The sequence below is a fragment of the Aquila chrysaetos genome, chromosome 1, assembly GCF_900496995.4.
Source record: "Aquila chrysaetos chrysaetos chromosome 1, bAquChr1.4, whole genome shotgun sequence".
NCBI classification, from domain to species: domain Eukaryota; kingdom Metazoa; phylum Chordata; class Aves; order Accipitriformes; family Accipitridae; genus Aquila; species Aquila chrysaetos.
The window spans coordinates 34,101,541-34,115,598 of record NC_044004.1 but is presented as its reverse complement, the minus strand read 5'-3'; the positions used below and the strand labels follow the sequence as shown (position 1 = coordinate 34,115,598).

Genomic DNA, 14,058 nt, shown 5'->3' with positions numbered 1-14,058 from the left:
AGGGGAAAGAGAGGGAAGAAAAAAGCCATTTTTTATCCACATAGATAAAAAGTAAATGTTTTAATTCAGCAAAAGAGTTTGCTTCCATTTTAGATGTAAAAATAAAAAGCAATATCAAAATATGCACTAAGTCTTCTAGAGCAAACATCACATTACAAAATATAATTTTTTCCACTGCATAAATTAAAAATAGCTTTTCAGGAAATTTTAAACCCATTTCATCCTACAATGCATTAAATTAATTTCAAATGAAGCTAAAATTGTATTTTTCTTCTTTGCTGAAGACTCTTCAGCTGTTTAGAACTTTGCTTTTGTGTCTAGCTACTTTATTTATCCAAAACACTTCCCATAAACACATCTAGACTTCACAACTTCTGAATTACACTCATTGCTTGCTTACTTCTACCTCAATTATTTTTATTTGTTTTGCAGACACTTACCTGTAAAGCTGTACTGACAAAGCTTAGGGTTTTGCATTGTTACTTGCCACTATCAGAATCTACCTGGTAATTTTAACAACCAGCATAAAATGGCAACTGAAAGATAAGATTAATTATACCGTGTTGTTCAGCCGGTCATCAAGGCTCTCATTGCTCCAGCTAGGTAAGTCCTGATCATTCATGCCTTCTTCAAAGGGACCACCTCCTGTTGCCATGACAAGCAATCAATAAAAAGAATCTAAAAGAAATAGTTGAAAGAAATGTGCTGTATTAAAATCAGTTTATGCAAAATATTTTAAAGATTCATAATCTGAGATGACAACTACATACTCATTGTAAAATGCAAACAGAAGGCTATTTCAGGAAACTAAACCCCCTGTTAACTGAACTGTGTTACTAAAAAAGTTGTTAAAGCTGAAAGATCAGAAACAAAGTATTCCTTTACAGCAGTAAAATTAAATTAGCCTGTTCAAAAAGATGAAGAATACATAACTGTATATACTCTCAGGCTGCAATAAAAACTGTAGCCTAAGTGCTGCTGGCACAGTTCCACTGCACAACACTACAAACTTTTTCTTTGTAACAACTATGAAGTTCTGTTACAAATGTAGAAGAAAAACAGTCTTGCAGAGAATTACTTTTTCCAACTAGGTTTAACTGCTATATTAGGACATAATCCTAGCTTTATATTTAACTGAAAAAAATCAAAAAGGATCATTTATTTCTAACATTTTACTGCAACCTATCTACTACTAATTTTCAGGCCAAGATTTCACACAGTGCATGTGAAGAAATCACCTAAAACTTAAGATTAAGAAGTATCTAAGAAGGTTTTTGTTTTTTTTTTTTTAATAATCAGTTCCAGAAGAAAAATGATTAATCCTGAACTAAGTTTAAAAGCTGTACTAGTACACCTATCTTGCTTAGGTATAGTATTCAATCAAAATCACACCGTACAGACCTCTCAGTAGGCGCACACGCATAAAGCAGTATTTTTATGCAAACACAGCCTATTACTATACCATTAAGGAAAGGGGATCTACCAGGTATGCTCATTGTACCATAACCACATCTCCACTCAGCAGTGTACCAACCTAAGTCACGCTAACACAGTTAGGAGTAATTCAGCTTCCGCATCTCACAATCAGAATCATAACACAGATAGAGTTAAGTGCCTGCTCCTTTGGGAACTGGCAGATCTGTCCCCTACTGCCCTTGCACATTCATTCATACTCCCTTCTTCGTCCCAACAGAAGCGTCCACTAGGCTGTGCAGTCAGAGGGTACCATCTATAAACTAGCTAACCAACGAATAAAACTGAAATTAAAAAAAAAATAAAAAAATAGATGAGTTCTCAACTGGATAAGCTCCCTGATCTGGCTAACCTTACGACTATATAAGAACTGTAGGCTCAAGGAAAGCAAATAAAAGCCATGTCATCTGGAGGAGCGAAACCCAGATCAACTGTAAAACCACACCTTTTGTGCAACTTTCACCCAGGTGAACTGTCATATTTATTTAGCAAATAAGAACACAATGTCCTTCCACTTTTTCTTTGTTTTCATGTAGAAGCACAAGCATCCTATGTTCACAGGGAAGCTCTCCTGGCAACCCAAGGTAAATTTGACAAGCATTCAAAACAAATGCATATTTATCAGTTTAGCTTATTTTAGAAAACAGCTGTGTTTTGTAACAACTTTCTTCAGTTACAGACAAACTGTTCAGCTTCGTAGATGTTCAAGACCCAACATTTCAACTGGCACTCTATCCTGACCTGTGCCACTAAGCATAGTGAGTTCATGTTGACCAGATTCAGAGGCCATCTGGGTTTACAATCCAGTTCAGTAAGCCGTTTCCTCATCCTCATGTTATACAATTCTACTAAAACCATAGCAAAGGAAGATTTTCCCTACCTTCCACCGTAAAAATAAGTGGCAGTATTCATCTTTATATAATACAAATACCTATTCACATTGATTTCATTTAAAACTTTCTCAAAAGCTATCTTCAACTACCTTTGCTGTAGGAGTCTCCAATTACCTCTGAAGTAAATTCACTGCCACAGATGGAACATTCTGAATATTCTCAAACAAGGACAGTAGGCATACACCAATGCACCCTAATAAATACAGCTCAAAAAAAACAACATCCCGATTACTTCCAGCACGCAGATTTTAAAGTGTTCTAACAGAACTGTGCCCTTCCCAGACAGCAAGTTTCTAAACATTCGTATTATAGTCTTCAATACTTCCAAATCAGTTATATTCAAGTGAGCTTAAGATCACAGAGCCATGCTGCTATTTTAACCCTTCAACTCAGTTAAAAAAAAACACAGAGAGGTTCAGCCCACTTTTTTCTTAAACTCTCCCAGATGAAGCAGTGTTTTTCACCTCCCCCCACACACTTCACTGATTTGTATTTTTTCTTACTTTTCATTTTACCATCTATTTCCAGAAGAAATCCTCTTATAAAAGCTTTGGTATCCTCCCATTACGCTATTTCCAGCAACTCCTTACCAATCTGAGCTTCATGCACATTATAGAATCTGTATAAAAGCTCTATTTGACCATGTGCATACTGCCCGACAGCATTTACTAGGGACTTGGGAAAAAAAAAAAAACTTTCAAGAATATTTTCTACACAAATAACAACTTAAGGTAACATCTAAGATTGTAGTCAAAACATGTAAGATTGTATGCAAAACATATTTTGTACCTGTAATAGCAATATGCAAAGCGCTCAGAAGTATCACTACAAAACATGCTAACAAACCAAAGACATATTTTAAAAGGGTTTTTTTCTACAGCAGAGATATTTTTGACTTTTTTTTTCCTATAGCATTCATGTGAACTACAAGAGCTCTGAAGAGCACTTAATCCTGCACGTAGAAACTTTTGAAAATTAAAAATTAAATGGAAAAGAGAAAGTTGCAAAAAGTCATCATAGAGCCATAGAGACTGAAAATGGGATCACACATTTCTTTCAGTTTAGCTTTTTAAGACATGCGCTCCTCACTGAGCATTACCTTAGCATTAACTCATTAAATGCCTACAGCCAACCATACAATATCATCAAACAGAAGCAGACAAGGGAGCAAGGCCTCTCTTGTTGCACCGGACAGCCCTCACAGGAGCAAGGCGCCAGGAGAACTGCAAACTCCAACACCCGGACCAAGGGAGGTATGCCCAGCACTACCAGCTTGCGGAGTCGGGGCCGAGCCGCGCACCTCAGCCCTTTCCCGGCGTCCCGCCGGCCCGACCTGGTCCACTTCCACGGCGGGACGCCGAGCCCAGGCCCGGCGGGTCTCGCCGCCGTCAACGGGGCCGGCAGACGGAGCGATCCCCCGGCGGCTCTGCCGGCCGAGCCGCAGCGTGAGGCAGGCGAAGCGCTCTCCGGGCCGGGGGCGGTCAGGAGGCGCGCGGAAAGCCCGCTCCTTCACGGCCCCAAAACGCGGGGCACCGGGGCGGGGGAGGCGGGCTCCGCTCAGCGCGCCTCAGGCAGAAGCACGGCCGTTGCCACGGCCCCGCCGGCGTCTCCCTGGAGAGCGAGTAACGCAACCTTCCCCGGGGCGGAGGGGAGCGGCCCACCCAACCTGCTGGCACCGCCAGGCTTCCCTGGGCCTGCCGGTCCCGGCCCCCCCCCCGCTCCCCGCCGCGCCGGGCCGGGCAGCGAGGATAATCCCCTCTCCTCGCCGGCCGGGTGCCCACCCACGCGGGCCCGCAGGGGCCCAAAGGCCGGGCCGAGCCAGGCGGCCCTGCCCCACCAGCGGCGGCCCCCGCCTCTCCCCGCGCTCCGCTGCCGGCGAGAGAAGGGGGGCAGCCCGCCGCGCCAGAGGGAGGAGAGGGCGGCTCACCCCGCGGCGGAGGGGAGGTCACCCAGGCCCGGTTTCTCCTCCACCGCCGATTCACTACCCGCGGGTCCCCGGGCTGCCCGGCCGAGCGCTTCCCCTTCGGGCAGTGGGGAAGAGCAGCGGCCTCGCTTCGCTCAACGCCGCGGAACAGCGCTGGCGGAGGGACTCACAGCCCTGCCTCAACGGCCGCCGCCACCACCGCCGCCGCCATCTTGGCCGCCACTTCGCGAGGGGTGCGGGAGGCGGGCCCCAGCGGACGGATACACACCGTTACCTAGTAACCCCCGCCCAGCCATGCCCTTCCGCGCCGCGCAAGCTCCGCCTTCCCCGGGCCACGTGACGGCAGGGCGGCCCTTCCTGCGCTTCCAGGCGCCTGCTGGCGGCGGGTCCGCGCGCACTGGAACGCCGCAGTCGGCGGCGACCGACACGGCGGATCGTCAGCGCGCGAGCCGCGAGTTCGCGCCTCGCGGGGGCGGGGGCGGGGCCTCCTGGCGATGGTAGTTTTTCCAGTCAGGGCACTGCCCAGCCGCCGGGCGGGATGAGTGGGTTGTCCATCGCCGGCGGGCCCGTTTTGCTCGTAAAATAAAGTAGGAAAACGATGTTGAACTCTGTAAAGGGCTTCACCTGACTGGAAGAGTGGTAAAATCACGTCAAAAGCCTGAGCGTGGACGAGGATCAGCTCCTGTCCTCGTTTGGAGCAGTATCGACTTGCAGAGTCTGTTCCTGTCTGCGTTTGGTCGCCTGTAGGAAGTCACAGCTGAAAATGCAGCGGTGAAAAGGTGGAAATCAATGTAGTCTGTTCTACCTTTTACCCTTCTTTTTCTGCGATGCCAGAAGTACAGAAAATGCAGAAGCATTAAATATTTTCATAGGCCTCACAACTCATCCTGGGCGAGAAACATTCTACTGGTACTACATGAAAATGTAGTTAACTCCCCTCATTTCTCCTCTGTTAGTACTTACACCAACGTATTTTGCTCCACCAAAAAATGAACGACACATGAATCCTTTTCAATGACACATTAATCTATCCATAATTTAGAAAAGGAACTAAAAGATTGGAAAACCTGTGAAATAAAAATGTTTCGATAAAAATATCATTGTTTTCTCCAGCAGACGCCCCCGTATCAAAGGACAATACATAGTGCGCAAAAGAGGTGAGCACAAGACTGCCTGTTATAGCAGCATTTTTCTCCCATTTCTACCACAGGCTAAATGACTTTATATTCATAACTGAAATCACTTTAAAAAGAATCTGCAACAACTTGATGGAAGCTCTCTATGTAATGCATATATATTATTCATCTGTATTGCAATTCTGCAGCTAATAAAGAAGGTCATTTATGAGCTTTTTTTAATTATGCTTTTAACTAATGTCCTTTCAGCCTGGCCTCAGGTACCGTGTCTGGATATTCAGCACAATATTGGCAATGTTGCTCTTGGCAAGAGGCTTTATATTGTCACGGTGGCATACCTCCCACTGCCCAGCAGGAGGAGGCAGAATATAAGAGAAAATAGTGCCTTAATACAATGACTATCATTTTTGTTGCTGTGGTTTATTCTTAAAATACATCTCCCTCATTCCTATTCTTTTCTGCAGGGAAAAAAAATCTTCTGTAAAAATATAATGCACTGTTAAGGAAAAACAGTACATTAAATAGATTTTAGTATGTTTTAGTAACAATGTCTTTATTATAGTCCCCATATATACATGTCGTAACTGCATATTTTCCTTACCACAGCATGTCATATATTGGTAGTATATCTCTCATAGGAGCTTACAGCATCATTACTCTGATTCCTGCTTGACATTTGCAGGGTGATTTTTCTCTTCTTATTTTCTGTCTCTCTTCTGGAATTGGCTGTAAACTTGGGGGAGTGGGGGGGTTGTTTTGGGGTTTTTTTTTTAAGTGCTTCAAAGAAATAAAACAGTACCAGCTCCTCAGAGCCATTTTTCATTGGGGATGGGGACTGAGGGACTGAAGAAAGATACAATAAGCATTAAGGAATCATGGATGGCATGGCAAGAAGCATTATTTCCAGTAGGTGGTTCTCCAGTACTGTTGTAAAATAAATCTCAGGATTTGGGAACGACTGTGAGCCAAAGCTAATATGGCTTAAAGAATGTCTTGTTAATGAAAAAAAAACAAAACCAACTTTGGGGGGAAGTCCTATATCAACGCTAATGAGCCTCTAGATTGACATTAACTAATTCCTCCTACAAAGATCCCTGTTATAAGTGCTTCCATCAGCAGACATGTTAATGAATTCACCCTCACAGAAACTGAATGCATTATCTTCGAGATAGCCCAATTTAATTAGGATTGAAAGCTATGTCAGAGACATGTGATGATTTTTTCCTTGCACACCTGCTGGCTTTATCTTGTTAATTTTACTTTATTATTCCAGAGTGAAAGGAAAGCAAGCAAACAAAATACAGTGCGTAAGGACTAGAGACAAAAAGAAGTGAAAGATTAAAGTTTTACTGAGACAGAGGGGATGTGAGGAGTAGTTGCAGGCAGAGATTTTTAAAGGCCCTGAAACAAAGGCAGTAATTAATAGGGCATTCGGTTCAAATAGTAATTGTCCACTTTTCTGCTGATTTTGTGACAAAGAAGTTTTTGCTGCAAAAATTAAACTGGCCAAAAATGATTAGTCTACCATAATATGGCTACACAGTGACTATCAGGCTACTATACTAAAGGTAGTTTTTCTTTCTTTGCATAACTTTAGATTGGGAAGATCTCTTAAGCCATTAACAAAGAGTTTTAAGTTGATTTATACAGGAAGATAAAGTGTCCACTTATCCCTATGGGGTCTGATAATAAATTAAGAAGGTGTACGGCAGAGGCACAGTCACTTAAGACCCCAAAGCCAAGCGTTAAGCTGGTCAAAGATTAGCCAATTCACTACCAGTGAAGAAGAAAGCAATTTTTGATGATCCGCTCAAGCATAATAGCCATCAGAAGCAATAAAGGAAAGAAGAGAGTAACTGGGAGCTAGGTATTAGCTAACCTGGTCAGACCCCAGAAAAGCAGCTGAGTCTCAGCTGAAGAATGGACAGGATCCCTGTTGTAAATCTTCCCCACATCTGTAGGGGTGGGGAAAGTAATCCTCTTGATACTTTCATCAGTCTGTAATATTTGCTCTTACATGCACTTGAGGTATTACGTTCCAGTAAAATATTAGTGACTGATATCAAACCTAGTGCTAAAAAGTGATGGGATGGAGCCACGAGGTATAACCAGTTTTGGTTTATTAAGCGTGCTTATTTCACACAACCAAAACACATCAGGAGCACCACTGTTGCCCTGCCTAGAAGCCCTAGGACCACATTTCTCTCATTGTCCCCTTTGAAGTCAGGCTCTGTTGAAGCCAATTTTGAAAACCATTTTAAAAGAGGTCTCTATAGCACAGAAGTTAGCAAGGTCATAAGTACTATTTCACTCTAAGAAATTAAGATCCACTTTCACAACCAATCTACAAATACAGCGCTTAATCTGGATGTCCCTCTTTGCTGTTTATTTCAACATTATATTTGATACGCTGTACTCTTAGTTACATAGTCTTGTCTATTTCATTTTTTTCTATTTCCAGTCCAGTAACATCTTCAGTTTATTCCTTGGCTAACTAAAGCAATCTAAGAAGAAACAAAATACTTCAGTTGTTCTGAAACGACAGATTTGACTTAAATAAGCATATCTGCAGATTCCTCAGAAAAGTGAGTAGGAACAACCTTTAATTCATAATATCTTGGATAGTCATTGTATATCATGATATTGCCTAGCCAATTCTACATTATTTAGGTTTCTGAAGTCACAACCTACATATGTGCTACATTGAAACAAAAAAAAATTAAAAAGTAAGCAGGAGAAAGATAAAATGATTACACGGCTTAGAAATACCACATTAATTTCTCCCTCTGAACTGAATCAAAGGACAAGAATATGAAAGAAATAAGCAACCCCGCCACATGTTATAAAGAAATGTTCAGAACCAAGAATTCTCATGACTCTCTGCCTAGCCCCAGATTTTTTTTTCCATTTTGCAATTAAAGAAATAATTTTATATTTTTTATTTTCCTTCTTTCTGAGTGTACAGAATGAAAGATACTGTACAACTATTTGAGAGTTCATACTAAGAGGAGAAGGTTGTAGATACTTTCCAATTTTTCTTTTGTAATTGGAAACTAAAATGTATCTGATAGCAGTCATTCCTGCATATTCATAACTGAGTGCTTTCTCTACACTGTATGGCTTCAGTTCTGTTAAAAGCATATCAGCATTAGAATAGTTAGCATATAAAAGCTACAGTGAATTCTTCAAAGCCACCTAATTTTTATTTTCATATATGTTCATATTTCTTCAAATGGAAAAAATCAGCCGAAGTTGTAGCTCATTTTATAGCCACTATGCAGTTTGATAGTGAACATCTGATCCAGAAAAATTAAAAATTCCTAATAATTACATGACTATAAGTTCATAATCTAGTATTTGTTGACTTTTTATAAAAAAGTTATTATAAGGAGTTCCACTGTAGCTACACAGAGTTGATTAATTTTGTGATAAACTGCATTTCATCCTCTGGCAATAATGTTTTTGAAATAGGTATTTGCTTTTCTGATACAGGTTTTGCAAATATAGAAATATTGAGTAAAGTACGATGGCCTGGCATATCTAATGACTATATATATATATATATATATATATGTGCAAGGATTTAGAGTAACTTTGAAGTGTTTTAAATAACTTTGTAACCTAAATCTTTCTGTCACATTTCTAATAAAATTGCGTTTGTGGTTCCTTTTTTTTTTTTTTTTTTCCTGTTGATAAGAGGGGTAATAGAGATTCAGTGCTAAGTGTTTCCAGTTATACTGCTGATTAGGGTTGATACAGATGGATAACAACACTAAATTGATAAGTACTGAAGAAGAGATATTAGTTGGTGCACTTTTCCAAAGAGATCACATACTTTTCACAAAGTAGAATATAGGATAAGGATGTATTTGGAGAGAACAAAAGGAAAACTACGGCCAGCAGGAAGCTTCATGGGTAAAGGAGGCAGTCAGCAGAAGGCAGGGTATGTAAGCTGTTTTTGTAAGTAAGGCAGAAAGTTATGGACTATGTTCTTTTCCTGGCTCTCACATGAAGATCTTGAACAAGTCACTTGTCTGCCATATACGTTTCCTCACAACACAGCTTAATGCATGTTTTTATGATCTTGGGGTTAATGAACAGAAGACAAACACCAGCAATGGAACTTACTGTGATAATTTTTTAAAAAATTACTCTGGGCCTTCACCAAATCCACCATTTTTCTATATTCTCCAAAGGAGATTTGTACAGATCTAGATGTTTGTTAGATCTTTAACTTCTGTGGTGTGTTCATCTATGCTAGTAATACTGTCTTTGCTACTGTCTATTGAAAAAGATGGGAGGGACTGCTCGTTTTATATTTCTAATAAGAATTGGTGGGTGTTGCCCTATTTGGAGTGTGATGAAATAATGTCTAAATATGTTGAATTTGCTGATTTTATAATTCATGATAATGAAGGTGTGTTGCTGATTTCTGTACTGTGTATCTGAAATGATAGCCTACAAAATGACTGAAATGACAAAATTGTGCACCTGTTTCTTAGAACACTACACAAAACCGAGGTGAACTATTTAAAAACTGCATTTTATTGTTGCATATTATATCCATACACCAAAAAATAAAGTGCATTCGTTCTGTCATTTCAGAATAAGCAGGAAGTTCTTTTCTGCTTATCTCTTGGCCTTATCAGGGAATTACATTTATTGTCTTAACATTTCAAATTCATCATGTGATTATGCAAGTTTTAGACATATGTTATTCATGTTTCAGCTTGCAGTCATAGGCCCTGGTCACTCTGTGCAATGTATTTATATACTAGGTGAAATCTTCATAAGTTTATAGGTGGACTTCTGTATTTTTGCCATAATTTGTTTCTACCACTGCTTTCATTAGGATCGTGGCAAGCATTTTGAAGACAACATGTTAAAAGAATCAAGAGCTTTAAAATACTCTGATGTTTCTTATTTGCCCAAAAGTAAGCAAAGTATTGGCTTGTAGCACTCTAACTCATCTGATGTTGAAAAAGTAAAATATTATTAATAAATTGTATGAGAGAGATGGCTACCTGTCACACATAAGCAAGTGCATGATATTCCTTAAAGAAATAGGCAAGTAAAACAATAAAGGCCACTGTCTGCTTCAAAGACTTAAGTCTGTGGTGGATCAGGTACACTAAGGTAGCATGCCTGAAGCCTGAAGACTACTGCAGTGACACTGAATATTACCTCATGGAACTATGCATGTCAGTGGAATGAAAGAAGCAGAAAACCGAAATATAGGAAGAAGGCAACAATGTCCTAGAGAGAGACAAAAAATCAGTAACCCTCAGAAAAAGGTAGTACTGAGTAAGTGGAGAATTGGAACAGTGAACAATGATGCAGCTTCCTTTTGTTGATTTCTGTTGTGTTCAGTACAACAGGACTTCTTCATATGCTTCCTTGTGAATAACCAGAATTACATCAGGGACTTTCATCATCAACATCTCATGAACTTTAGGGATTTGTACTGCCAAAGGCATGTAACTTTAATTTGATCTTGTTTTGTAGCTATTTCAATACTTCGGAGCAAGATACTTGTATATAAATGAAAGAGTCCATGAAAGACAGTTGCTGTCATATGACTAAGTAGGACTCATGTTAAACTGGTATAGATTATTCCAAAGGAATCTGGAGATGCCAAATTGCTTTAGTAAAAAGGAACCTTGAGAATCTATTAATGCAGAAGTATGACATACTCTGGTTTTTTTATGTGTCTCCAAATAAACATAAAATATTAACAGCTAATAACTATATTTAACTTTCAAAAGCTTGGTGGATATAATTTTTTACAGCAGTCCAAACTGTTGACTAAATCCAGTGTAGCTTTTTGATCATTTTATTCTCTTGAATATGTGGGCCACCTCTTATGTAAATATAGTTAAAATGAACTATTGAACACTCTAAAGTAACTCCACTCAAGCAGATAGAATTGTACTGGTTTTCATCAGTAGTCTGCTGTGGAATGTTGGAAGCCATTTAACATGTCAGTCAGCTATGCAAACACCCACAGCATTATGTGTGTGAAACTCTTACGCAATGCTTTTATTTGTGGAATACACTTACAATGGGAACATATAATAGTATTCTGGTAACTGGCACATTGTCAATTATGATAACTAACCAGATTTTCTTGTAAACATACCATGCAATTCATAAGTCAGTCTATAAAAAAAATATATACACCTACTTTCGGAAAGGAGGCTACTTTTAAAAACATGGAGGTACAGAGATTTTTAGTCATAAAGCTGAGTTTGGCTTATCTTTGATTTCAGTTCAGTTCTGTTTCAGTAACAAAATATTATTATGGAAGTAACACATTGCTACTACTTTATATGTTAAAAAATAAAAAAACCCCGAAGTTAAATTTACTCAGACATCATAATTTTGATGGAGTTAGTCAGGTTGGGTTTTTTGGGGGGGGTTGTTTTTGTTTGTTTTTTTTTTCCCTCAGAAAAAAACCTAGTGTCTAAGTTACGAAACCAAGCAGCATATTCCATTTAAAAGTATTTTCAATTTATTATTGTTACTGTTTATCATATGTGAAAGACCATTTAATTATCATCTTGTTGGATGTACAATGCTGAACGCACATTTTCAAATAAGTGATTTCAGCCAATTCTAGAATGAAGTCCATTACATGTTTTCTATTTTAGCCTTAGCATTACGTGAACTAAAACAATGCAGAGAAAAGCATAAACAAATTAATTTGTAACAGATGGAATGAAAGTACATTTTGACAAACACCAAGTTACAATGTTGTGGTTGTACAATCTTTGACCCTTCCATATTCCTACGTGGCAGCTGAAGGTGATTTAAAACTTTCCTGGATAAAAATCATACACATGAGAAAAAGAAAAGCATTACATTTCATAAAGGGTGCTTAACACCTCAATTACAGCTTATAAGGAAAAAAACCAGTGATTCCTTGTACTATGAAAGTGTCTTCTGTGCTTGTAACTTCTTTTGAGTCTGCATGATAAAAGGATGATATGAACACATTATCTTGTGTTTGCCGATTTTAGAATCATAAAATTGTTTGGGTTGGAAGCGACCTTAAAGATCATCTAGTTCCAACCCCCCTGCCATGGGCAGGGACACATTCCACTAGACCAGGTTGCTCAAAGCCCCATCCAACCTGGCCTTGAACACTTCCAGGGATGGGTCATCCACAACTTCTCTGGGCAACCTGTTCCAGTTGTCCCACCACCCTCACAGTAAAGAAGTTTTTCCTAATATCTAATCTAAATCTACCCTCTTTCAGCTTAAAACCGTTACCCCTTGTCCTATCACCACACTCCCTGATAAAAAGTCCCTCCTCATCTTTCCTGTAGACCCCCTTTAAGTACTGCAAGGCCACTATAAGGTCTCCCCAGAGCCTGCTCTTCTCCAGGCTGAACAACCCCAACTCTCTCAGCCTGTCCTCATAGGAGAGGTGCTCCAGCCCTCTGATCATCTTCATTGGCCCTCCTCTGGACCTGCCCCAACAGGTCCATGTCTTTCCTTTGCTGGGGGCCCCAGAGCTGGATGCAGTACTCCAGGTGGGGTCTCACGAGGGCCAAGTAGAGGGGGAGAATCACCTCCCTTGACCTGCTGGTTACACTTCTTTTGATGCAGCCCAGGATATGGTTGACTTTCTGGGCTGCGAGCACATGTTGCTGGCTCATTCTCAGTTTTTCATACAAGTCCTTCTCTGCAGGACTGCTCACAATCCACTCATCACCCAGCCTGTATCCATGTTTGGGATTGCCCAAAGCTGTTAAACTTCTGTCAGATAAAATACCTGGGGAGATAGTGAGCTGAAAGTGCTAATACAATGGAAACAAACTGATTTCTTCTCTGATTTCTTGTGCTAGCTATTTTAAACATCCACAAAAGATGTAAGATGGATTTAATACAACTGACTGTTTTTACCTTGCTTATAGGAAGTAATAAACATATTGATTCAGGGTAGAAGTGAGGAACAGCATTTTATCCTTTATACATACTTTTGTCAAAAAAACCTGATAAAAGAGTAGTTGATGATCCTTGCCATATTTTGCTTCATTTCTGTGCAAACTCTCCCAAGAGCAGCAAATCTGAGTAAGATTTGTTTGAACAGCCAGGTCTTTACTGGCCACATTAAGGTCTATGACATTTGCCAGTTTCCAGTATTGGATGTATCCAACAGGTCTAAGAAAGACCTTTATCTCTTCCGTTTGTGCTTTTATGACTTCCATTTGTATGCTCTTTGAGACTCTTCTATTTAGTATGTTTATTCATGCAAAATCATTCTGATGATGGGTAGCCTATAGACTTCTTGAATAATACAAATCTCTGACTTGATGCTGGATATAATTCTTGTTTAACTGAATCACAGCCATACATTTTAGCTATCTAGTTTTTGTTTAAAGACTTCAAGTGATGGAGAATCTACTTGTAACCCTCAATAAATTGTTTAAATGGTTAATAAATCTGAATTTAAAATGCCATGCCTTTTTTCCACTTTCTAAATTCAGAGCCCACCCACTGAGTAACAATCGGTTGAGTTACACTATGAACGGGTATTTCCCTCCTTGCAAAAGTCATTAGCCATAGAAAGATTCCCAGTAAAAATGACTTGCTGAATGATTTTGAATTTTTGAATGATTCTTAGTGT

General features: G+C 39.8%; 1 protein-coding gene across 20 annotated transcripts in view; it reads right to left on the bottom strand.

Annotated features, from left to right (window-relative positions):
- Positions 1-4,584, bottom strand: part of PCM1 (pericentriolar material 1) — a 47,943-nt gene extending 43,359 nt beyond the window's left edge. For 9 of the 20 annotated variants that reach the window (XM_030012189.2, XM_030012293.2, XM_030012224.2 and 6 more), the window contains exons 1-2: positions 4,294-4,553; positions 560-678 (exon numbers count right to left, since the gene is read on the bottom strand). In XM_030012189.2, coding sequence (XP_029868049.1) covers positions 560-655 — 96 coding nt within the window. In that variant the 5' untranslated portion in view covers positions 656-678; positions 4,294-4,553. The other 11 variants (XM_030012243.2, XM_030012216.2, XM_030012303.2 and 8 more) reach the window with 4 other exon arrangements.
- Positions 4,585-14,058: the final 9,474 nt, after the last annotated feature.